The sequence below is a fragment of the Chelonoidis abingdonii genome, chromosome 5 (assembly GCF_003597395.2).
Source record: "Chelonoidis abingdonii isolate Lonesome George chromosome 5, CheloAbing_2.0, whole genome shotgun sequence".
NCBI classification, from domain to species: domain Eukaryota; kingdom Metazoa; phylum Chordata; order Testudines; family Testudinidae; genus Chelonoidis; species Chelonoidis abingdonii.
Window position 1 is genome coordinate 28,412,289 of NC_133773.1, and position 26,106 is coordinate 28,438,394.

At 39.1% G+C, this 26,106-nt stretch overlaps 1 protein-coding gene across 23 annotated transcripts in view; it reads right to left on the bottom strand.

The window, feature by feature from the left end:
- The window catches only part of ANK2 (ankyrin 2), a 638,506-nt gene that overhangs the window by 62,623 nt on the left and 549,777 nt on the right, over positions 1-26,106 (bottom strand). For 16 of the 23 annotated variants that reach the window (XM_075066188.1, XM_075066173.1, XM_075066180.1 and 13 more), the window contains 4 exons: positions 25,288-25,432; positions 19,679-19,781; positions 18,702-18,805; positions 121-345 (listed from right to left, as the gene is read on the bottom strand). In XM_075066188.1, coding sequence (XP_074922289.1) covers positions 121-345; positions 18,702-18,805; positions 19,679-19,781; positions 25,288-25,432 — 577 coding nt within the window. Of the gene's footprint in view, positions 1-120; positions 346-13,163; positions 13,200-14,184; positions 14,227-18,701; positions 18,806-19,678; positions 19,782-25,287; positions 25,433-26,106 lie in introns of all 23 variants that reach the window. The other 7 variants (XM_075066172.1, XM_075066174.1, XM_075066175.1 and 4 more) reach the window with 2 other exon arrangements.

Genomic DNA, 26,106 nt, shown 5'->3' on the forward strand with positions numbered 1-26,106 from the left:
AACAGTATGCTAAATAGACTTTTTTCATTTAAATCTTGAAGCAGGGGCTACCCCAGTGAAATTTGCAAACAAATGGAGATAAATCTATCATTTTCATTTAGGTCAAACAGCAAGTCTTACCCAAGAAACTGAGCACCAGAAGGTCCAACTTCAATCAGACGGCTGGCCAGACCTTCTCCTTCCACCATCGGTGGCATGGTGGCCAGTCTATGGCGTTTGACCAACCGGCAGGTTACTCGTGTTGGGGCAGTGCATTTCCGAGGCGGAATAATGATCCTTAACCCGTTGTGTCTGCAACCTCGCATAGCACCACCACGGGCATCCACCATGAAGCTAACCAGGAAGCTGAAAACAATACATTTATATTAGATATGTTTGGAAAATGTATTAGCCAAAGCAAAATCACTTCAGTTATGTTCCAAATGGGTTTCTTCCAAAATGTAACAAACTATATATCTATGGCACTTTCTTAATACAGACAGTTAAAAAACAGCCCCCTTTTCTATATTTGGCAATAATTCATGTTAACATCCCTGATGGCTTGCACTAGAAATATTTATCTTAAGAGCTTTCCATAGCAACAATCTTATTTTGCAATGCAACTGATGGTAGAAATATACCATATATAAAATATAGGGTCATGACCAAGTGCCTCTATTTTATGCATATATATACATACACATACACACACACACTTTCATATATATATTTTCCCCAATGCTATCTTGCGTATTTCTACCATTAGTGTCATTCCAAACTAAGATGGGCATGATACACAACATATAGTATACAATTTTAATATATATTCTTAAAGGAAAATGGCTTACTAATGCAATAATATAAAGGAAATTCTGATTTTTTGAAAAGTCAATATAATTCTTTTAGTAGTCTGATGTAACAAAACTCCTAAAATTATGTAATTCACAGATTATGAGCCAAATTTTGTTCTGGAGTAAGCAGTTACAACTCCTCTTAAAGCCAGTGGGAGTTGTATTTCAAATATGAATGTCTCCCTCTCTTTAACATTTAACATTTCTTAAAAACTTATCACTGTATTATACCATGACAAACTGACTAGAGAGAAGAAAAATAATCTTCAAGATTTCAATTAGCTTTTTTTAAAAAGTGACTATATTGACTTTTAACAAGATAAACTCTACTTCTTACTACATTTAAGGTGCCCACTTTTCTCCTTACCCTTTCCAAAGACAAAACAGGACAGGAGAAAATAAGGATAGGAAAGAGGCAAATAAAGTGGGATTCTTCTATTAATATTATATCCTTATACAGAGAGAATGGCAAATAATCGAACGTGAGATGGGCTTGTTGTCAATTAAGATACTGTCCCAACGTGCCTTTGTTATAGAAGGATAAGGGAACTGCAGAAAGATGTGGAGATCTGAGCAGGTGGTAACCATTCTGTAGTGGGTTTATTTATAAATTTCTGCTTTTTCTCTCTTACTATACAAAATGTTAATATGTCCTTGTGGGATGCCTTACTGTGGCAGGAAGACATCTGTGACAGGGAGCTCCTTCATGGCTTGAGATAAATTGCCTTTATTCTTCTCCTTTCTCCTAAATATAGCCCACTTTGTTCAGTTACGACTAGACAACGTTCTGATTTTGATAGTTTTGCTGTGATCTGGGATACAGCTTAATTAAGGCCATTTCTGTGAAATGTACTAAACCTTCAAAAAATGGCTACTTTAAATTTTATATTGTTCAGTTTAATGACTTCGGATCACCACTGCCCTAGGGATGGAGAGGTTGGCTTGCTGCAGCGAGAATAGGGGAAAGAACCTGAGGGAGGATAATACCAGACCTACTTTTAGGACTACACTAGTCATCACACAGGGATTCACACAAACACTAACATCTGCACTGAGAGACCTGCAATAAAAAAATCTTACCACATGAGAGACAAGTACAGATATTTTTCATTCTCTTGGGTCACTTGGTATTACACATATTTGAATCCATTCATTATCAAAACTTTTACAATTCATTCCACATGCTATTAAAACAGAACACCCAACACTCCGTGCAAGTCACATCATAAAAATGAACGAGAGGAAGGAGTCACAACCTGCCAGTCTAAAGCACGCCATGCACCATGGATGCCATATGAAGAGACTTCCCCCTCCTTCCCACACATGCAGTCTCCTATTCTACCACCATTCATATACCTCTAGATTTTATTTAGTGTAATACCCTATGGAGTACAACCATTATCTCATTCCTCAGGGGGCTGATGCTTCTGTGGTTTTAACAAAAAACAAACAGAAAATGAACAAGTGTTTACAGCTTTAATTCCTTAGGGTTGAAAGTAAGGACTCTACCTATCTTAATCCATTCTAGATATAGTTTAGAGTCATATATATATTTATGAATAGGGATGAAAGAGGAAATCAAGGATTCTAATTGCTCAGGTTCTACAATAATGCTACATGACTGCATTTCCAAGTTAAAACAAAGCCCTTATCTGGATGTAGGTTTTGTGTCACCTTTGTAATAAATGGATGAAACTGTTTGTGACTCTTGTCTCTGAGAATCAACCTAACATTCAATGATGAAGAATGCTTCAGAAATGCAGGGCCGGCGCTTCCATTTAGGCAACCTAGGTGGTCGCCTAGGGCACCAGGATTTGGGAGGGCGGCAGACTGCTCCAGTGGACCTCCCGCAGGCGTGCCTGCGGACAGTCTGCTGGTCCTGCGGCTCCGGTGGACCTGCCGCAGGGTCCACCAGAGCCGCGGGACCAGCGGGCCGTCCGCAGGCATGACTGCAGCAGGTCCACCAGAGCCGCGGGACCGGCGAGCCGGCCCTGCGCCGAGGGCGCCAAAAACCCTGGAAATGCATTTAACAACAGCCTAAGTTCTGGGATGGCATAAGCAGTTCACAGCCTGGTATTAATATTCTGAACAACTGCAGAAACTGCAATCACCGTTATTAGAGCTGGCTGAATTATTTGGTGCAAATAATTTACTGAATGAATTTTGGCATTTTTCTTCAAGCAAACTAATCATTAATACAATTTTGTTCACTATTCAACATCCAAAACCTTTCCCTTTAAAGCAGAGCAGAGCGGACAGGAAGCTGCAGACAGAGGAGTTTGAGAGGGATTTTGACAGACGGAGGCTTACGATGGTTAGGAAGACCTGCAACACCTGTGGCAGCTTTGCTTCTGTCTCCTCCACCTGCGCCTGTAGCCAGACAGAGTACAGAGACGGATGCTTCACCTTTTTGTATGGTTTTTTTTTTTTTGTTTGTTTTTTTTTTTAGTTGTTTTTTTTTTTTGTTTTGTTTTTTTTTTCTTTTTTCTTTTGTTTTTTAATTTTTTTTTTTTATTTTTTTTTTTTTTGCTTTTTTTTTTTTACACTAATGCGGTGGGGGTGTGGCAAGACGTAACTTGGCTTATCAGTGCTCACGTATCGGATGCCAGGCGGTATGTGTTGTTGGCATCCAGGGAAATAGGTTGCCTAACTGGGAATCTCTCATCAGCAGGTGGGAGAGCACAGAGGGGTGGCTAGGTGGTAGGAGCATCCGTATCACGAGCAATTCCTGGACAGGGTCCTGTTGGAGACAGCTGAGGTAGCTGACCCGTTTCACAGACTTGCTGACACACCACTAGGAGGAGAGATGGCTCAGGGTGGACACTGGCAGTGGTTACTTCTGCAGCGGGCAGTGCTCCCACCCTGCTGTGAACCTCCCTCCGCTGGTAATAGGTAACGTATGCTCTTCTTGATACAGGAGAGAAGAATCACCCCAACAGTAAAGGAGGAGAAGCCTCATACCTAAGGCTGGGAGTCTGCTGCCACTGAAAATAGGAAATGTAGGGTAGGCGTCGGAGACTCTCTGGAACGGGGACGGAGGCGCCCACTGTCTCCCTGACATTATCTCGGGAGTATGCTGCCTGCCGGGCCTGTATCAAAATGTTACAGAGCATTGTCGAGGATTATCCGGCCTTCTGACTACTACCCCATGCCTTATCCATGTGGCACAAATGATACTGGCGAGGTGTGACGCTGAGCGGATCAAGAATGACTACAGGGCTTCGGGAGTACTGGTGAAGGAGTTTGGAGCGCAGGTGGTATTCTCTTCGATTCTTCCTGTCAAAGTAGGGCCCGGGCAGAGACAGATGCATCATGGAGGTAAAAGCTGGCTGGAAGATGGTGTGCAGAGGGCTTTGGCTTCCTCGACGCGGGATCTAGTAGAGAAGGAAGCTAGGCAGAGATGACGTTCACCTTTCGAGGAGGGAAAGCCCTATTTGGCACACAGACTGGCTAACCTAGTGAGGAGGGCTTTAAACTAGTTCAGACGGGACAGGTGACCAAGTCAAGGTAAGTGGGGAACATGAAGACCTGGGAGATGGGTAGGACAAGAGGGAGCGGGGCTATAAGGCAAGAGAAAAGAGGGTCAGGCAAAAACTGGGAGCAAGATCAAACCAGTATCTAGATGCCTATATCAATGCGAGAGATAGGTAATAAGCAGGAAGAACTGGAAGGCTAATGAAACACAACTATGAAATTTTGTTGCATCACTGAAACTTGGTGAGAAAATACCATGACTGGAATGTGGTGTGACGGGTATAGTTCCTCAGAAGGATAGACAGGGAAAAAGGGAGAGTGTTGCTTTATATATTAAAAATGTACACACTTGATGGAGTGGAGATGGACATAGGAGACGCAGTGTTGAATTCTGGTAGGATAAAAGGGGTAAAAAAAAGGTGATGCGTGCTAGGAGTCTACTACAGGCCACCTAACCAGGTGGAAGAGGCGGAATGAGGCTTTTTTAACAACTAAAATCATCCAAAGCCCAAGATTTGGTGGTGATGGGGGACTTCAACTATCGAGATATATGGGAAAATAACACCGTGGGCACAGACTATCCAATAAGTTCCTGGACTGCATTTGCAGACAACTTTTATTTCAGCAGGTTGAAAAGCTACTGGGGAGAAGCTGTTCTAGACTTGATTTATTAACTAGGGAGGAATCGTATTGAGAATATGATAAAGTAGAAAGAAACTTGGTGAAAGTGATCGTGAAATCATAGAGTTTGCAATTCTAAGGAAGGGTAGAAGGGAGCTACAGCAAAATAAGACATGGATTTCAGGAAGGCGGATTTTGGTAGCTCAGAGAGCTGATAGGTAAGGTCCATGGGAATCAAAGACTGAGGGGAAAACAACTGAGGGTAGTTGGCAGTTTTTCAAGGACACTATTAAGGCCCAAAAGCAAGCTATTCCGATGGTAGGAAAGATAGAAAAATGTAGCAAAAGACCACTTCGGCTTAACCACGAGATCTTGCATGACCTACAAATATTAAAAAGGAGTCCATATAAAAAATGGAAACTAGGTCAGATTACAAAGGATAATAGTTTTTTTTAGGCAAATACCAGGCAATGCAGGTGGCAAGATTAGAAAGGCAAGAGGCCAAATGAGCTCAAACTAGCTATGGGGAATAAAGGGAAACACGAAGACTTTTTATGCATACATAGAGCAAGAGCGCGAGCCTAAAGGAAAGGGGGGTAGGCCCACTGCTCAGTGATGAGGAGAAATAGTCACCGAAAAACTTTGAAATGGCCAGAGATGGCTTAATGACTTCTTTGTTAGCGGTCTTTCACTGAACGATCTGAAGGAATGTCTTCACACATAGTGCAATGCTTATGGGGACTGGAGTAGGTTTAGAAGATAAATACAAAGTTTAAAAAATCACTTTAAGAAAGTTAGATTGCCTGCAGTCACCAGGCCGCCTGATGAAATGCACCTCCTGAATACTCAAGGAGTTAATAGAGAGGTATCTGAGCCTCTAGCTATTATTTTGGAAAGTCATGGGAGGAGGGAGAGATTCCAGAACTGGGAAAGAGGCAAAATATAGTGCCCTCTATAAAAGGGAATAATAACAACCCAGGAAACTCACGCCAGTCTAGTTAAACTTCTGTGCCAGGGAAAAGTAATGGGAAGTAATCAAAAGAAATCATCTGCAAACACTTTGGAGTGTGGTACGGTGAATAGGGAATTAGCCAGAATGGATTTGTAAGAGACCAAATCGTGTCCAAACCAAGTCCTGAGCTTTCTTTGATAGGATAATGAGCCTTGTGGATAGGGGAGAAGCGGTTGGATGGGTATACCAGACTTTAGTAAGGATTTGTACTGGTCTCGCATGGTATCCTTATCATAACTAGGCAAATCTTACAATTTAGATGGGGCTAACTATAAGGTGGGTGCATAACTGCTGGCTAACTACTCAGAGAGTAAGTTATTAATGACTTCCCCCTGCTGGATAGGTATAAAGCGGTGGTTCTTCGTAGGTCTGTTTTGGGACGCGCTCTGGTCAGATTTCTGCATCACGACGTTAAGATGTTTGGCAAGGAGTCACTTATTTTAAAGTTTGGCAGACGATACTAAATGGGAGGGGATTGCTGCTTTGGAGGACTGGGCAAATTCAAAATGATTGTATAAATGGAAGAAATGGTCTGAGGCGTAAACCGGATGAAGTTTCAATAAGAATGCAAAAGTGCTCCACTTAGAAGGACGTTTCAACCATACACGAATGGTGAAGAGACTGTCTAGGAAGGCAGTTACGGCAGGAAAGAGATCTATGGGTGTCATAGTGGACTACAAGCTAAATTATGAGTCACAGTGTGATACTGTTTGCAAAAAAAGCAAACGTGATTCTGGGTGCATTAACTGCTGTGTTGTAAACCGAAGACACGGAAGTCATTCTTCCCTCTACTACTGCGCTGGTTAGGGCGTCACTGGGTACTGTGTCCAGTTATCTGGGCACCGCATTTCAGAGAAGATGTGGAGAAATTGGAGGGGTCCAGTAAGAAGAGCAATCAGAGAATGATAAGGTCTTGAGAACATGACCTATGAGAAGGACTGAATGAATTGGGTTTATTTAGTCTGGAAGAGCGAAGATCTTAGAGGGACATGACAGCAGTTTCCAAGGTATCTAAGAGTGTCTCAGGATGGGGAGAAACTTGTTCCCCCTTAGCCTCAAGGATAGACCAGAAGAATGGGCTAAACTTGCGCAAGGAGTTTAGGTGGACATTAGGAACAAGTTCCTAATGTCAGGGTAGTTAACACTGGTATAAAATTGCCTGGAGGTTGTGGAATCTCCATCCGGAGATATTATTAAGGTAGGGGTTAGATTAAATGTCTATCAGGGATGGTCTAGATAGTATTTGGTCCTGCCATGAGGGCAGGGGACTGGATTCGATGACCTCTCGAGGTCCCTTCCAATCCTAGAGTCTATGAATCTATGAAAGTGCTCAAGATGGTCGACTAATACTAAACCATAATGGAGTCAACAATTTTTTCCATTTCATTCAGGGAATATTTTATTCTCAATGAAAGTATTTTCCTTAGAAGCTAAGCAATTCATCTCACATTGTGTGTCAACATTGCTGAGCACACTGGGGCTGCTACTGAAATACAAATAAACAGATAATATCCATAAATAGTAATTCAACCATCCCTAATAATGAGTATGGCTTAGGACTCAATCAAGGAATCCCTGCTATAATAGCAATACTGAACTCTATTTTCACAGCTGGTACTTTCTTTTTAAGTTAAGCTTTCTAAGGAGTGAAAGTTTTCAGATAAGCTAAAAATGGGAAGTGAACTGAAACAATGATGCTTTCCCATGAAACAGACAGCCTGTATACCTATGAAGTAACCCTGGAAGAGGATATCCGTTTAGACATCAGATCAGTAGTGTAAAAGTGACGTTAGAAATAGGACAAATATCTCTGTTTTTGAGCATTCTTATTTATACTGGAATTTTGCAGCATGTTCACAAGTAACATAGTAGCAGCTCCTGTGTTCCACCCACTGGAACATTAAAGATCTACTGCAGGTCAACTTACAATTCTAGTATGGTCTGTGTCTCTAATGAGTGTCACAGGTGCAAAGTGCTAGTTATTTAACTTCAGCCCTTCTCAGCCAAAGACACTAAGGCATGAACCAAACTAACTTGTCAATCTTCAGTTTATTTAAGGTATATAGCAGCTGGAATAAGCAAGAGGAAGATCCCAAATATTTATTAGTAAGGCCAGTGATTACCCTCAAAAACAGAAAAAACAGGCCAAGAAAGGCACATTTGAGAGAGAATATAAAGATAAGGAGAGTACAAAAGGTCCAGCAGACTAGGGACACTGACAATTCAGAAGTAAGGATGATTTTGTTAATACATTAATAAAATGCTTAATCCTGCTTTCACTGAAGTTGATGACACCCATTCCACTGATTTCAATGATGAAGGATCAGGCCTAAAACACAGGTCCAAGAATACATAGTAAGTGGAATATATGCAAATCAGCAAGTGTGGATGATACTTCTATTGATTTCAGTAGGACTAGGGTTTCACCCTATATGGCTTAAGAGATTTAAAGTCATGAAACCATGAATTTATTCAATCACTGGTAAATAATTTTGAAAAAAAAATCCTAGCGAATCAAGGAGGCAGCAGATGTATATTAAAAATCAATTGCCATATCGGTCTTCTAAAAATGGGAATAAAATAAGCAACCCTGATTATTATATCCAATAAGGCTAACCTCTATCCTGAGTATAATAATGGAAAAAATATATTAACAGGAAGAAAACCCAGTAACCTCCTAGAGTATAATAGTCAGAAGCAATTATGGGGTTTCGTAAAAACAAAGGCAAGGGGGTTGAATAAAAACAAATCATGACAGAAAATTAATTGCTTTTAAAAACCTAATTACTAACTAGTGGATGAAACTGTAAAGTAACAGATTTTACTGTGTTCAATGTTCTGATTCAGAAACTTTTACATAAAAAGTCAAGCGGTGTCATACCGACTAAACATTTTCTGAGGGACTGTGAACAAACGTTAATGATCAGCAGCAATGTACTGAGTTGGAGGAGGATGCTGCAGGGATGGCGCTTAATTTAATATTTTATTAATGATCAAGAGGATGAGAAAACAGCATATATTTACATTCATAGATTATTCTAGATTGGGAGGTGATTCAAACATCAGTGAAGACATAAGAATAAAATAAGGGTTAAGATTATGAGCAGGAAATAACAACATTAGATAAAAGCTAATGATCAATGTATCAGGTGAAAAGTAATCTGAAACTGATATTGAGTAGGAAGGAAGAACCTGGAATACTGTACATCAAATGAGAACTCTGAGTAATAGAGAACTGCTAACTAGGTATGACTTTGCTATTTGTTATAGCAGTAAAATAAAAAGCCTTTGCAATTTTAGACATATGAATGTATCATTTCACAATCTAGAGAGTTTATAGTTCCTTTCTGTGTGATTCCAGTGAGATCATACCTAAAATATTAGCACAGTTCTGGACACCTAGTACTAGACATGGACTAGAGTCCTAAGTTTTGAAGTGGGCAGTGCTATCAAAATCTGGATCAAACATAAGATCCACATTTTGTAATCACTCTCTCTCTCTTTGCACAATGGTACCCCAACTCCAAGCTTACAAAACTTGAAAGGAGTTGGGTCAAAATTCATATCCCAACCTGAATTTCATGGCTGGGGCCCATGTCTATTCACTATCATAGATATGTTGAAAAAGGGAAATTGGAGAATATCTGGAGAGACTGATTTATGGGGAAAGGTCAAAAGAACAAAACTAATTTACAGAAACTGATGAATATGGGAGATATGATAGACATCTATAGTCATTTTAAGTGTGTAAAAATAGTAAAGGAGAGATATTAGGATGGAATTGGAGGGTATAGTTGGGACAATTGGATGAAACTGAATGGTGTCAAGTTAATACAAATATAAGCGAAACTTCTAACCGTGAAGACTCTTTCAGAAAGATCTCTCTCCAGTAAGTGATGGGAATGCCTTCTTTTGAGCCATTAAAACTAGAGTACACAAAACACATACCTGTATCGAAACAACAATGGGCTAGATGAATCTTTTCTAGTTTTACACCTTTATGTATACCTGAAGAATTCTGTCACACAACATGATTTAAAGGTCCCTCCTTTAATAAATACATCTCAGAGAAATGTACTTCTTAAGTGTGAGTAGGTGTATTTGGTTTATTAGAACAATGTTCTATTTAAACTTTAACTGGGTCCTGATTCAAGATGACAGCAATTCAGAAGTTAAAGCAATGAAGTCAAAATATACATGTGTTAAGGGTGACTGCACTAGCAAGAAGGTAAACTCCTGGAGGTTGGGATGGACAACTTCTTAATATGTTTCATTTTCTGGCAAAGTTTTAAAGACAAAAGATGGAAACGAAGCTTAGCAAAGGTAGGATATGATCCTAAAGTTTGTGTAGTCTTGCAGGACTGAATCAACCAGCGCAGTTACTATGTTGTGCTTCCTAGAGTTTAGGGTTAGTCATGCTTGCAAGCAAATGTCAAGTGCTTATTATGGCCCAAATCAGAGTGAAAAGGAAATTTCAGGGCAAGATAGTGAAATTCTCCTTTTTAGGGGGATTTGTAGTAGGTATTGGAAGATGAAAAGCAATTAAAAGGAAGAAAAGCAAATACATTTCAGGAAATATGATGTAGGTTGGGTATTCCATGGGAGGAGGCTAAGACATACTGTTCCGGCAAGAACGGTTACAGGTGAGACCAGCCAATGTTCACTCTACTTAATGGATCAAATTCAGCCCACTGACATCAGTGAAGTTGCCCTCACTTACATGGGGGTTTAACTGCTAAATTTTGTCCAATATGTAGGTCCTAACTGACTGGAACTATATTTGTGAGGAGTTGATATGTGAGGTGCATGAAAGTCATAAGGGTAATTTTATGTACTTCATGGAGGTAGGTCACAGTATTGCGTAAATATAGCATTCAAGCTTTATGGGCCATATTCCCTAAAGCTGCTTTCCATCTTTGTGCACGCAACTTTGCACGCACTATTTTCAAACACTATCACTCATGCAAATGTGACAGAATTTACATACACAAAATTCTTTGGGACTAATAGGATTTCTGCACGTAAATTCTGTCCCTTGCCTACAAATCGTTCTTAAAAAATACACAAATAATTGTCTATGCGTACAAAATTATGTGAGTATAAATGTAGACCAAAATTTTATAATCTAATGTCTACATATTGATGTAAATGTTAAACATGGTATAAGGAAGAGTTACCAATTATATAAGGCCGTTCATTTCAAAGGATCCTTCAGCAATTCACAACCATATACATATCACCCCACTGAAATTCAACTATATCTGGGGTGGAAGGAAGCAGAGGAAGAGCAGTAATTTTGGTTAAGTCCATTACTCTTACAAGATATCTCCAAAGCTTTCCACACAAAACAGAACAAACTTTTGTGAGCTTGTTTTTTTTTTTTTAATATATATAGTCTCATTTGCAAGAATCATATAAAATGTATGGTGTTCAACTTATCTACCTTGGGAACATGAAGAGCGGACATGCAGTTCCAAGAAATCTTTGTATTGTGAACTTTCTGCTGTGACACTAAGGGCTTATCTACAGGAACATTTAGTTTGCAGCAAGCTCGGGGGTGAATCTGCCCTGCACTAGCCTGCTGCACAAGAACTACCCATGTGGACCCTGCTGACATGCACTAACAATTTCAAAGCAGGGTAGGACAAAACACACTAAGGAACCATTAGTGTGCATCAGCACGGTCTGCATGGTAGACTAGTGTGGGGTAGATTTACAGCCCAGCTTGCTGCAAATTAAATGTTCATGTAAACAACCCCTAAGTTATTTCCTGGTCTGATTTTCTTGGTATGACAATAATATGTAAGCTAACTATTTCTGTGTCCACTTAAAAATACAGCAGAGAAATAAACAAGGAAATACAGAATGGATAGGCCTATTTAGGGGAAGAGAAGACATTATTTGGGGGCTTTGCTAAGTATCATTGTTTTGTAAACTGCGTTGCTAAGAGTGAGTCTCTTCAGATAGCAATGAATACCAGTTTGTTGGGACTCTGCTGCACATCTCCGTCTGTAGAACCATTTGAACAGCCATGCAAACACAGCTCCATGAAGAGTCTTTCTAAAACAGGCTGTGGTTAATGTTAAAATGAACATAAAAACGGAAAATGCAAAAGCAATACACCCTTATTATATCGTCAGTTCAGAAATGATTATTCAATTGAGTTAGTAAGGCACATGCGTCTCATCATATAGCAGAAAACAATGATAACAGTCATCACTGAACTATATCCACCATAGATACACTTAAGAAATCTTAAGTCAACTTAATTAATATGAGAAACAAGGAAACAAGGAGATAGCAGCATTCAGAGTTAGTCAGAGTGTGAAAAAAGTAGAAACAAATAGTATAATCAGGCTGCTTCAGCAATTCTCAAGTTTACAGCTGGAGAGGAAAACTGATGCAAAGTTTGCGTTCAAAGATACTAAGAATCAAGGCCTTGATCCCCAATGCCTTCTGAAGTTAATGGGAGACTTTTCAGTTTCTTCAACGAGTGCTGAATTAGGCCAAAACTGAGCTATATGTAGTATGGGGGTGGGGAGAAATACATTGTGGGAGAACAAAAAACATGACTTTAGCTGCAAGGCATCTGGAAACAATTGTAATTTGCCTACAGTAATGTACCCTTCACTGATGAGAATACTTGTATTATGCTAAACAAAGAGCAGGACTGTTGGTGTGCAGCCTTTAAAAATGACGTTGAGAATCGTTACTTTCCTAATAATTTTATTCGTCTGAGAATTTAAAAGTATCTTTCAACTGCCATAACAGTGATGTTTTTAAAAAATGAAGGGAACATATCTCCAATGAATGTATCAGACCTCAGTGTGTTAATCGATTACAATCTCCTTCAGGCTGAGATTGCATCATTTGCTATGCTCTGTGCAGCACCGAGCACATCAGTGGCTCAGCAAAAAAATAATCATAGTCACATAGTGCAGCACTTGGCACCAACATGAAGGATTCAAGTTAAATCAATAAAATCAAACAGAATTAAGAACATAGGACCAATTTTACCCTTTTCGTATTAAGCATTTTTCTGATGAAAGGGGAGTAACACAGTTGGGAGAAAAGGGACACATTGAAAAATAGGGCTCTGTTTAACTGCCATCCTGAGAGTGGGTGGACAAACACACTAAAGCATCCTGAAGTAAGGTAAATAAGGAGAAGGATGAAAAGGGAGGAGGGAGCCACATATTAACAGAAGAATGCAGACAGACGTTCACCTGCTGTTGTCATGATCAAGGCATGGAGAGGAGCGGCTGCAACAGAATAGATCACTCAGCATAAAAAAAAAGGACGGATTAAGTGAAATATAAGAAGAAAACAGAAGAGGTTTTTCACTTAAATATGTAACTTTGTGTGTGTGTGTATATATATACATATACACATATATACACACACATATACATACATACACACACACACAGTATATATCAGAGGATAAAAGTGAGCGTTGGATATAAGCATAAACAAACATCATGGGTTACTACAATGGCAAAATTAGAATGATTTAGGATGTCATCAGATTCTCTCTACATGTGTGTCTTAATCCCAGTTCTGAATTGGAGTGCTCAGGTTAGCACTCACGTACCTAAATTGGGCATTTGGAGTCCTGACTACTTATCTGAAACTCAAATAAGGGACTGTGCTCCCTAGTTCAGGTGTTCAAATTTGAAAAAACTGGGTTCACAGCATAATACGAGTAACTCTGTATCTACGTGTCTCAAGTAATTTCATCAAGAGATTCTGATGACATCAAATTCCATAAGAGCTAAGATTCCATCTCAACCCTCTCTTCTCAAGTCTCCTATCAACAATCTTATAACCTCCAGCTTACCCCAGTTTAGCAAGTTTCTGGTCCTCCTTTCATTCCCTCTCCAGAGCGATTCAGTTTAAACTTTTTATTCTTCTTCTTCTAACCATTTATGTTCCCAATAATACATTATATGGTCAATTATGTTCTTTTCTGACATCACTTTCTTATTCTGGATGTCTCCAGTATCATTTACTTCTTTTGATATCAGGAGACCTTTGCCCATAATGAAACACACCTGAGTTTTGTTTTAAATAACCTGTTAAAGACATCAGTGTATTCTGATATGATTTAATTTTGTACATTTGAAAAAGACTCTCAGCTGCTACCTGCCAGGTCCTGTTTTCACAACTATCCAGGAAGCAAATGTCACAGTAGGGAAAATAATGTAAGGGATCCAAAATACAACACTTTAAATTTATTTTGTTTACCTTGTTAGCAATGATCCAATCTCCTTTTTTGCAGACAGGCAGCTAAGAATGATAACTTTTAATTATTTGTCAATTTCAGCTGCTGATTCTCTACTGTTTTTTAGACCCACTGATGGAAGTAATGATTTTCAGGAGGGTAAACTCACTAACACAACCCCAACTGTTTAGCTTTGCTAAATACACATCCATTTGGATTGTCTATTAACCAATCAGACTTCTATTTCCATAATGTCTATTCACTAAATGTAAGTGTATATGTAATAATAAAAATAACACATAGGGCTTACGTATGCAACGCATTTCATCTGAGGATCTCCTTTTTATACATATAAAACATAAGCATTATCATCTCCATTTTAACAGGAGAGGGAACTGAAACATGAAGGGGTTAAGGGCTTGTCTGCACAGTCATTCAATGTGTGGCAAGTCTGGGTGTGAATCTACTGTGCACTAACTTGCCATATACTATCTGGCCATGTAGAGCTTGCTACCGCATCCTGAAAGTTCTATAATGTGCTTTGCCACACTGCTATTTGAAATGGGAATAGACCGAAGTGCACTAGGGAATTTTTAGTGCACTGTAGCAGGGTCCACATGGTCAGCTTTTGCGCTGTAGATTCACATCCTGGCTTGCAGTGCATTAAATCGCTGGATAGAAAAGCCCTAAGTGACAATTTGCCCTGGATCACAGGGGCAAGTTAATAGCAGAGTGGGAAATAGAACCTAGGTCTCTTGGCTACAGTCTCATGCTCTAACCAATTGATCACATTGCCTCTCTCTTTGCAATATAAATTTAACTAAATTGAACAGCTAACTGTTAAATATACATTTGTTTTGAAGATTTCTGGTCATCACATAATTCAGAAGAGTAAAGCTGGAGTTGCTTGCATGTCACCAAAACCCAACAAAACAAGTACAATGTAACAATTTTGCATATGTACTGTGTCTTAAAACTGTACCAGTTGCATTCAATACTACAAACCACATAGACAGACGAAAAAGATACAAAAATGTACTATTGTCAAGCAATATCTAAAAACTGCAAATGGAAAGAGATCTTCAAATTCAGTGTTTCACTTTCTAACCTAATGAAAACATTATGCCCCTTTCACAATGAGATTACATACTCACTGTAAATTGTGTGACTAAAACTATTTAAAAAGACCTGTATAAACCTGGCCAAAATCTTTGTGTCCATATAGACAGGAAGTTAAAAAAAATGAAGAGTCTATATTCTCTGGCATTTCCAGCAAAGTGATAGGTCTTTGCCTTCTCACCGGTTACAGCATCCAAGAGCCTCTAACACTGAAACAATCTTGACTTTGCTAAGCATGTCATCTCATGCACGTCTCCTAATGAGAAGGGCACTCTGATTGTCTCAAATAGAGGTTAGATGTCCTCCTGCTGGAAAATTATAACGTGGCAGAATTTTTCCCCTTTAAGCTGGTTTATTAAGATACAAAGAGAATACCAACTCTGCAAAATAATTGGGAAATGTTCTAGACTAAATTATTGCACATTATTGGGGTGGCAGCTTTCATATGTAGGGTTAATATCGGGAGTGCGTTCGGAGATCAATTTATTGCGTCTAGACAAGACACGATAAATTGATCCCTGATAGATTGATCGCTACCCACCGATCCAGCAGGTAGTGTGAACATACCCTAAGTCATGAGATGCTTTATCAGGGCCAGGAGGGAAATTTTTTTTTGCTATTTAAGGGATGCCCCACATCCCCTTTTCCTCTCCTTGTTGTGAGCATTCAGCCTCTCATCTTGAGGAGGAGGGCTCTTTGGCTGACTGGCTAGACAGAAGGGCGCAGTATAACAATGTAGGGCTTATAAGCCCTTCCTCTTGCCAAAGGGTACCATTCTGAACCCTCAATGACAGCTCTCCATCCCTGGGGTTGGGGGTTTTGGGGCCTATGTGGGCAGCATGCCAGTCATCTTTTGGGAGTTCAGAAGGAATCTTTTCCTCATTTCCAAATCGGTCTGGGCAATTTGATGGGTTTTTTGCCTTCCTCACTGCAGCCCAGTAATCTGGTGGGTAGGCTAAGTTGTAAACTTCACATTGTCACAATTTGATGGGTAGCCAGTACAGGCGCTTGTTAATAGAAGTCTGGTTTCCGGATAAACCACAATTAAAAGCAGAACAGCAGAATGTGCGAATGATGTTGGGACTCCTAATGTCCAGGACAGCAAGGACAGAATGCCTCTCCACACCCCCTTAGTCCTCATAGGAGAGGAAGGTGGTGGAGTCCCAGCACTTGAGACTACATTAACAGTGTGTGTATGTGTAGGGGGGAATAGAGGGCTGACAGCAGTCCTCCCTCACATGGAACAGATTACCAAGGAGGAATAACCTGCATGGGATAAGTTATTGCCTGATCAATTCTAGGGTGTTATTTAACAAAGTTATAGCCAAGTTAAACCACATTCCTGGTGTCTTGTCTTTCTTTTTGTGGTGTCTTGGGACAAAGCCCCATGCTTTAAACAACCTACAATCAATGCTTCCATAACACTTGTTTCCCAATTGCAAACAAAAAGTTTTCTTTGGTTATTTAAACATTTTCCTGTGGTGTTTGCAAGCCATATAATACAGCAATCAGCCAGCGTAAGAAAACCTAATAATGACTTCAGGTAGTGGGAAAATAATGTAAATGTCAAATTTGTTTTCATTGTTCCAAGTGAAATGCAATAATTAAACAAACAGCATTAAGAGAGAAAAGTTAAGTAGAGTTTTAAATTTGCTTCCGTTTTAAAATAAGATGTTAATACTAGAACTCAGTTAAGCACACGTGTTTTCTAAACACTATGATTTACTCCTATGTGTCCCTTTAACATATAAAAGAGAAGTTAATTCTTTTGATAAGTCAGTGGAAGGTAAGAATACACTTTCATGGGGCATTTTTCAAGGGCTGGATTTTGGTTCTTGAAGGCTCCTTTAGTATTATATTTTATTGGCATATTAACAGTATAAATCAAAAACAGAATAGTAATACCAAAGATTACCTCTGTCTTTTATTAAATATAATTATTTTCCCCATGGTTTTACAGAGGCAGTTGCTTCTATTACATTTAATTGTCTGACTCAGACTTGGTCATACAAAAGATCTAAGGAATCACTGATTAATTTTTGAATGAAAGTGTGAAATGATCAAGTCCCAGAGAATATGAAATCACTGTTATAAAAAGTAAATAATTTATCATCTGCAATCATTGGACAGTAAAAGTGTAGTGTAGTGAAAAGTAATATACTTCCTCTGGAAAAAAGACCTTTATTTATTTGGCACCAATTGTTAGAATTATCTGCCAAAATAATTTAAAATCTAAATCTTGACACACTCATTCTCTAGATATAAAAGTTCAGAGTTACTTATTTTTGATCCAAAATTACAAATAAGCAAACAAGCCCACAATTTTTTTGCCTATACAGGATAACATTTATAAACACTGATTTGGCCAGGTGTGGTTTATTTAGTTTCTGTCTTGTTCACGTTTCACCAGACTGGTTCTAATAAAAATGCTAACAAAAACTAATCAGTTGTGGGGATAGCTGAAGGCAACTGGTCAGGAACGTGTAAACCAAAACATTCATAAGGCTATTTGAATGTTACTTGGAGGACATTCATTGATTAGCAATAAACATAACTTACTGTGCTGGATTTTTGCATCACTCAAAACAACCACTATTCACTTTATTTATTAGAAAGATAATCTTCATTAGAAGAGACAGTCCCTCAAGATTCTGGTTGTAGCACTGGTGATTTTCAGAATTTTTTCACAACTTTCATTACATACTGCTCTTCTGGAGCATAGTTTACTATACTTTCCAAAAGCACTTGCACAGTTCACTTAGCCTCCCTTCTCTCACTTCTTTGCAATTTCATTAGTGAAGGCCTGATACAGGAAGGTGCTGAGGGCTCAAAGTTGCTCAGCTCCCTAACTCCCACTGATGTCAAATGATCTCACAAGAGGTGCTCGCCATGTGGCAGGATCAGGGCCTTGCTCTCCATTATTAGTGAAAGCAAAAAAGGCCTGATGTACTTTTTCTCTTCACAAAAACCAAGCATTTTTGGGGGGTGGGTATTAATAGTTTGCCAAAGGCTGGGAATGGTGACAGGGGATGGATCACTTGATGATTATGTATTCTCTCTGGGGCACCTTGCATTGGCCACTGTCGGCCGACAGGATACTGGGCTAGATGGACCTTTGGTCTGACACAGTGTGGCCATTCTTAAGTAGTAATCAGTCAAAATCCCTCATGTAAAACCTGATGCAATGTTTGCTGAAGTCAATGGAAAGATTGACTTCAGTAAGTCAATGGATCAGGCCCATAATCATATTCTTCTGTCTGGTTGAATTTGAATGGTTATAACAATTTATTTTAAATACTAGATTGTAATGAAGTATTATTCAACTCCAAGTTAAGCATTAGCTCAAGCAGCTGGGACCTCAGTTATTCTCACTCTGTTTCTCTCACCCTCTTTGTACATATCAGTGGATTGGGTTACTCACCCTGAATGAATAGGGCTTGAAGAAAGCGCCACATTGTCCAAGTTTTCAGTGCCCCAGCTTAAGCGATACGAATTCCTTTCAGCTTCCTTGGCCAGAGTTGATACCTGAGCATGTGAAAGAACTCTTATTAATTTGTGTTTCCATATTTAAAAGCAATGAGCCAAATATACCATAAGTAAGAGTTATTTTTGTATAGCAGGGAGGAAAATGATTAACACTTTAAGAAAGGCAACAATTAAAAATGAGCAATAATGACGTCAAAGTACTACAAGCACCTTATTGTAACATCTTGTGCTTTTTCAAAGCAACCACAAATGTAACTGGCCCAGTGAGCCAGGGATACTGGGAGTGACCAGATTGACCCCTCTTTAAATGACTTGATTGTCTCTTCAAAAATCTTCTCTCTGAATAGTGGACTAGATTCTCAGCTGGTGTAAATCAGCAAAGCTCCATTGATTTCATTTACAGCAATTGAACATTTGACCCCATGCCTATTAACATTGCTCAAAAATCAGATGCAATGGAAAGCACTATAAAGACGTAATGTAAATGCATTTACACATTTCTGGTTAATACAGAATATACTTTAGCATTATACAATAAGCAAGTTCTTTTAATAACTGTTTCAAATTAGACAAGTTTATGGTGCAATTAATACTACAGCATATATTACATCGTATAGTTAACAGAATCCAAACAGGGATTCTTTTTCACACACCTCTACCCCAATATAACATGACCCGATATAACACAAATTCTGATGTAACGCAGTAAAGCAGTGCTCTGGCGGGGTGGGGCTGTGCACTCTGGTGGATCAAAGCAAGTTCGATATAATGCGGTTTCACCTATAACATGGTAAGATCTTTTGGCTCCCAAGGACAGCGTTATATCAGGGTAGAGGTGTATTTCCAAAATTGAATATTTAAAATAAATGCACATTGTGCAATTTATCAGTGAGATAAAGAGAAAGGTCTTACCTGGTGGCTGGGGATTATGACTGTATCATCAATCATGGCACTGTCCCTCAGGTAGGAGGCATGGCTCAACGTGTGGGACCTGTCTGAACTGAAGGACCGCAGGCTGGTAGGTTGGCAGGATGCCATGGCAAGATATCAGCAGTTGAGAACGTATTGTGAAAATGGGATGATGGACCAAGCGGAAGAGTGAAAAAAGCGTGCTGTTAGCAAATATAATGCAACTTCCAGGGGGAGTATAAATAGTGTCTTGTGGATCTCTGACTGAGCGCTGAACCAGTCTTTTGACTGACTCCTCTCATTTAATTCAAAGGAGAACCCAAGAGATTAAACTAGATCACAATCTGTTTTATTTTCTAGTCACCAATGCTTTAAATTAGCTATGTGGCTTAATTGCTTCCCTTATACTAAACAGGAACTCCTGGTGAGGCTCTTTGAAGAAGTTCTCTTTCCTGCTCCATAATACAAGTGAACTGTCTAGGAAAAAAAAGATGCAAATATTTGACGAGAAGCTGAAATGAGTCCTTCTGAGGCTTCATTCTGATCCATTCTCTGACTCAAATTATAAATGAGTAAGGTTCGTTTTTGTCCCCTGGAAGGTACAAAGCAAGGTGAACTGTGGCCATCCACATGCTTCCTGTGTAAAACAAAGAGCCTCCTGCATGCCTGCAGCATCTCTAAAACAGCAATCCAAAATGTGAGCACAGGTTCCTTTGTACATACATACAGCCCTACAGAACATGGGTTGCTGTAGCAATGAGAGATGCGAGGCAATTATAAGCTGCATTCAAGCACCCAGCTCAGAACTTAACTGCAATATCTGCTAGCTCAAAGCAAAATCCAAAAAAGCAAAACAAAACAAAGATACCCTAGCACACAAAGACATATCAAGCTAATATGGGGTTTCTGCCACACAGTAGTATTACTTTTGCCCTTTAAATATTAAAAACAACAGTATATACAGGATGTTTGTGGGTTTTTTGTTTTGTTTTTTTTGCGAAAATCAACAGCTCAGACCCCATCAGATTTTGCAGGTATTACTTTATATTCAGGTAGGTATATTCCTTGTTACTATTCTATGTAGCTAAGGACACATTACATGTAAGGTTAGAAACTAACTATGTTCTCATGGATTGCACTTGTGCACTTGCGTGGGTACTGTCCATGATAATGTACAAACATTAGAACACGAGAACTGCCGAACTGGATCAGATCAGTGGGCCACTTAGCCCAATAAACATTCTGGCTTGTACCAGATGCTTCAGAGGAAGATGGAAGAAACCCCATAACGGACAGTTTTGAAATAACATGCCCATATGGGAAGCTGTCTTCTACTCCTGGTTGGTTAGTGGTTAACTTACATCTCTCCCTCAATCAGAGCTTACTCTAATTAACAGTGGATGTCCTTGTTCTCCATATACCATAAGAATTCAATATATTTGTCGGTTTAAAATGGGATAATTTATTTTCAAGTATCATTTTAAATATTAAGTATACATTAGATTGAAATAAGTACTATTAAATGTAAACCTATTGGAAGTCAGACAAAAATATCGCAGCAACAGATCCTGTTCAATGACAGTGTATATAATTACATTCATCCAATAGGTTCTTGCAGTATCTGTATTTCACAAATAAATGGCATGGCATATTTACATTAGAGATACATAAAATTAAAAGAGCTACCAATGCCCTTCCATTGCATGCCTGCCATATTAAGTGGATTGTACAAAATTTATCATAACAAAGATGATGAAAATATTACATGAATATCAGCCTTGGAAAACTGCCATGAAAATTAGTGCAGAATACCTCCTCACCCCCTCTGACCAGGATAATGATGGTTAAAAAACTAATGATATTTGGCTTACACATCATCAAATATTACTCACCCTGATGAGTGGGCAAACAGAATTGAGCAAGGATGATATATGAAATTTTGTGGATATTGTACATTCCCTGGATGAAATTCTGACTCCGCTGAAGGCAGTGGCAATGGCAAAACACTCATTGACTTCAATGGGGCTAGGATTTCACCTCATGCATTTTAGTCCATGTACAACTTGTTTTAAATAAAATGTATTGTATGAAGCCTTGGTTGTAGGTCATTTTGAATACACATATGTTACCTTGGCGGATATTTTGTAGTGCTACACCTTGTTTTCCATAACAACATTACTTCAGTAGATAGTCATTCTTATATCAGAAATTAAACATCAGTAGCAGACCCCTCATTTTTCACCACTATCCTTTACTTGCTTTAATGCTTGAGACATTCACCGCTGATTTACAGTGCCATGCAATGCTTGCAAGGGGTTTGCCATCCAAATCATAGGTCCTGCTGTTCAGATAACGTAAGGTTTCATCAGCCCACTACTGAATGAAAAGAAACTTGTACTAGGCTCTACTGCTGGTCTCTAAGGGTATGTCTACACTTCCCAGCCTGGGTAGACCGACTTCCACTAGTGGGGCTCAAAGTATGTACTAAAAATAACTTAGATGTTGCCGCTCAGCTGGCAGCTTGAGCTCTCAAGCCCAGACGACCCCTGAGTCTGAGCTTGGGTGACTAGCCTGAGTCTCCACTGGAGCCACAATATCCATGCTGTTATTTGTAGAGCATTTGTCGAAGGCCCGCTAGCATGAGTTTGTCTACCTATGTTGGGAGGCTCCTAGCTGTAACATAGACATCCTGCAGTGATTTGGTCCTCATTCTCCTATCGTCAGGAGGCATTACTATTACAATTTGCGCACAACATGCCCAGTGAATGGTATATGTTCATAAATACAGGCCCAGTACATTGAAGGTATGGATATTATCAAGAGACGTGATAGTTACACAAATGTGACTGAGGTGTGTGAGGAATTAGGAGTATAACATTTCTATTAAAATTTTGTTTAAGACAAATATTGAGACGGCATTGCTCATGTTCTGTGGATTATATCAGTTGCATACATAAGGAACAACCGTTTGCTAAAGCATCTGGTGCTGAGGTACACCAAGTCGTGTATAACTAGAAGCAGGGGTGCTTATGGCAACCAGGACCTCACTATTAACAGGGAGCGGTGTTGAACAGAGATGATTAAGAGACACGTACGCTAATTATTTTTTTAGGCTTTTAGAATATTGTCACATAAAGTTACACTAAATAAGAGACAATATACTCTAGGAAATCTGCTAAAACATAGACTCTCTGTATGGGTGGTTCAGATAATGTTGCCAAATTCACCACTGCAGGATGCACTGGATCACCGGGACTCTATTCACCCCATTAGTGACCAATTAAGAGGATAAATGTAGCATTTACCACAGGTAACATCTGGTGTGGGAAATACAAAATGTCTTCTGTTGCCTGAGCACTCTGTGAAAATTCCTTGAGCCCCCTGCAACTTTATATAAACCAGTCTTGGAAACATTTCCTAATAGAGCCCCACTTATAGATAGAAAATCTTTCCCATCTGACATGGCAGATACATTTGAGTTAAGTTGAGGAGTCGAGGTCATATGCTGAATCACAAACCTGGGCCTTTCCTGAACCTAGGTTAGCTGACAGATCATTATATGCTACTTGTCTGAGAATATAACTAACTCCAATAGCAATGCCATTCATTTCGCCCTGTGAAAATAACAACTCCAGTACATAAGTCTCCTAGATCCATCAGCAGGCCTGCAAAATGGATGAATAGTGATTGGTGTTGCACGAGTGTACTGGGGATTACATTGTTTACATGCTGTGTAATACCTACCTGGGCATAGTGCTAATGAAAGCATATTAGAAAGAATGATGGGGAGAGAGGAATAATAAACAGAGAATATGGTTACAAAAGAAAAATATAAGCTTTTAAAATATAATTTTAAATGCATAATAATACATGGAAATGGGCTGCTTACATGATTTACTGTGTTGCATTTGTTACAGCAGAAAAAATGAAATCTCTATTGCATTGCATTGTCTCTGATTCAGGTACTGCAGCAAAGCAACTTTATTTAGGTAGTTTTGCTGATGATTCCCATGAATATGACCCTACCACATTAGTGAAAGAGAAGTGGAAAGATGGACCTGGGAAAATGCACATTTTTGTTTGATTCTTCTTTCTGGATGTCTTTTTGCTGCATTTCAGTTTAAACAGATCCGATACAAGACAGTAAAATAATTTTCATATTGCAAACTGTGGACCAGATTTTTGTCTCAGATATTCTAGTGTAAATCCCCTGAAATCTATGCATGTGCTCAAGATTTACACTAACATAAATGAAAACTGAATCTAGCCCAGCATTAATCTATGTGAGCCTTCTTACACAACTCATTGAAAATCAAAAAGAAAAAAAAATCAGTATCATCACCACCACCAGATTATTGTTAATGCTTTTTGATTTTTTTTAACCACTGTGTTGTAGGATTCATTGGATTTACTGGAGCAGCAAAGGCTCCAAGTTTGGAAGGCCTAAATGCTTAGGGTTTTAGATATCTTGTGATACAATCTGAGTAATTTTCTGGCTTCTTTTGTTCCAAGAGTGATCCTAAGCCCATTGAAGTCAACTGAAACAACTCTACTGATTTCACTGGGCTTTGGATCGGATCCTGTTTGGTGCTGGAATAATATACTACATTGGACAGCGGCCTGGGTTGCAATTTTGTGTGGCTAAAATCTTGACAAACATTATTTAAAGAAATACCACCTCTGAATGCACTAAATCTGGAAATGACATGAGCAATTTATACTAGACATTGTAATTTTCAAACGTGGATGCCTAATCTTGGACACTCATTTCCCTCTTTGGGCACTTGACTCTGACTTAGAAATGTAGATATCTATCTGGCAGTTTGGAGACCTGATTATGCATTTATGCTCACTAGTTAAATACCAAAGTTTGAAAACTGTACCCTGTATTGTAATGTAGATGACACTGACTTGGTGTGAATTACAATACGCCTTTTTGAAGTGTAAAGGGCTATTACTCTTTTTGATTTTGGTTTTACAATATAATGGTGCACTTCCCTAAGCATTAGCGCACACTAGCAACACCACCCATCTGTGCCAGATAGCCCCAGTGAGGGTTCTTCTGTGCTGTGGTTGGTAAAACATGCTAGAAAGGAGTATGCTTCTTAAGCACTAAAATATCTCAGCCAACCATCCCCTGATTCTGAGCGACCTGCTCTGTGCTAACTGGAGGTTAGGAGAACTAAGTGACTCTACCACATAGCCAATATCACTCCTCCTTCGTGTGGCTACAACATTGCTTTTATTCTCAAACCATGCCCTTGATTAATGCTCTACCGTGAATCATGGACAGACTTTTCCTTAAGCCCTTTGGGATGTTAGGACCATGTACAGTATTAGTGTATAAGAGAATTAGGTCACCTGCAGTTGTAAAATCTTTTTTCCCCCCATACCAAATGTATTTGGTTCCTGATAGTTTTCTTCCAATGACTTTCTTTTGACTACATCTTTCTTCTAAGAAGTGACAATAATTATTGAAATGAGAAAGAATAGGTATATCACATAGCTATTTTGAATTAAAGACATTGAGAAGGTCTGTGCAGAGAGCTTAACTATTCAACAAAATTATGCTCTAACTCATCATACAAACATATAATTTTCAGGTAAAATACCTGTCAGATCGGCCTCCCTCCAAGCTGTACCTCAGATAGCTCATACCATCTAGGAACTGACTGCTGGGCAAAGAGTCATCACCTAGTTCTTTCAAGTCCTCTGGCCTGAGGTATTCTCCCCCATCTCCAGTCATTGTGTCATCACCTTGAAACACAACACAAACACAATTCACAGAGATCAGTAAACTCACAAGTCCAACATTATTTACAGATTGGGGTAGCATGTCAGTGGGATGGCACAAATAATTGGAAGGTAATTCCCACACACACAGCACTGCAAATTATGAGCAATTAAATACACTGACAAAACTGGCACAACAAGCAGGATAAAAACCAAATCAAAACCAAGGTGAGTAAGCAATCAATTTTTGTCCTCCATTTTTTGCCACTGCACGGATTTTTTGAAGGACTAATTTCTATATGATTCTGCAGATTATCTTTTAGTTTGGTTCCTGTAATGCTGGTGCCAGCCAGCTACCTAGGTGTCAGCTGAAAACCTGACAAACTCACAGCTGGAAGCCAGGCCAATTCACTTGTGTATTGGTATAGCTCAAAGTGGATGTTAAATAGATTCGAATGCGGTTGGTGTTTAAACCTCACGAAAACCAATGGGATGTTGCATGCACAGTTATCACTTATCTGAATACTGTTAGAATGTAGTAGCACACACTGACACTGTATATACCCTATATCTAAGTGACTCACCGAACAGAAAGAAGCCATGTAAAGCAAATGAAGGACAGTAACAGGAAGGTGCTAATTATTGTGCTTTGCAAAGCAAATGGTCATTGTGTATCATGACCAAAGACCCTAAATGCA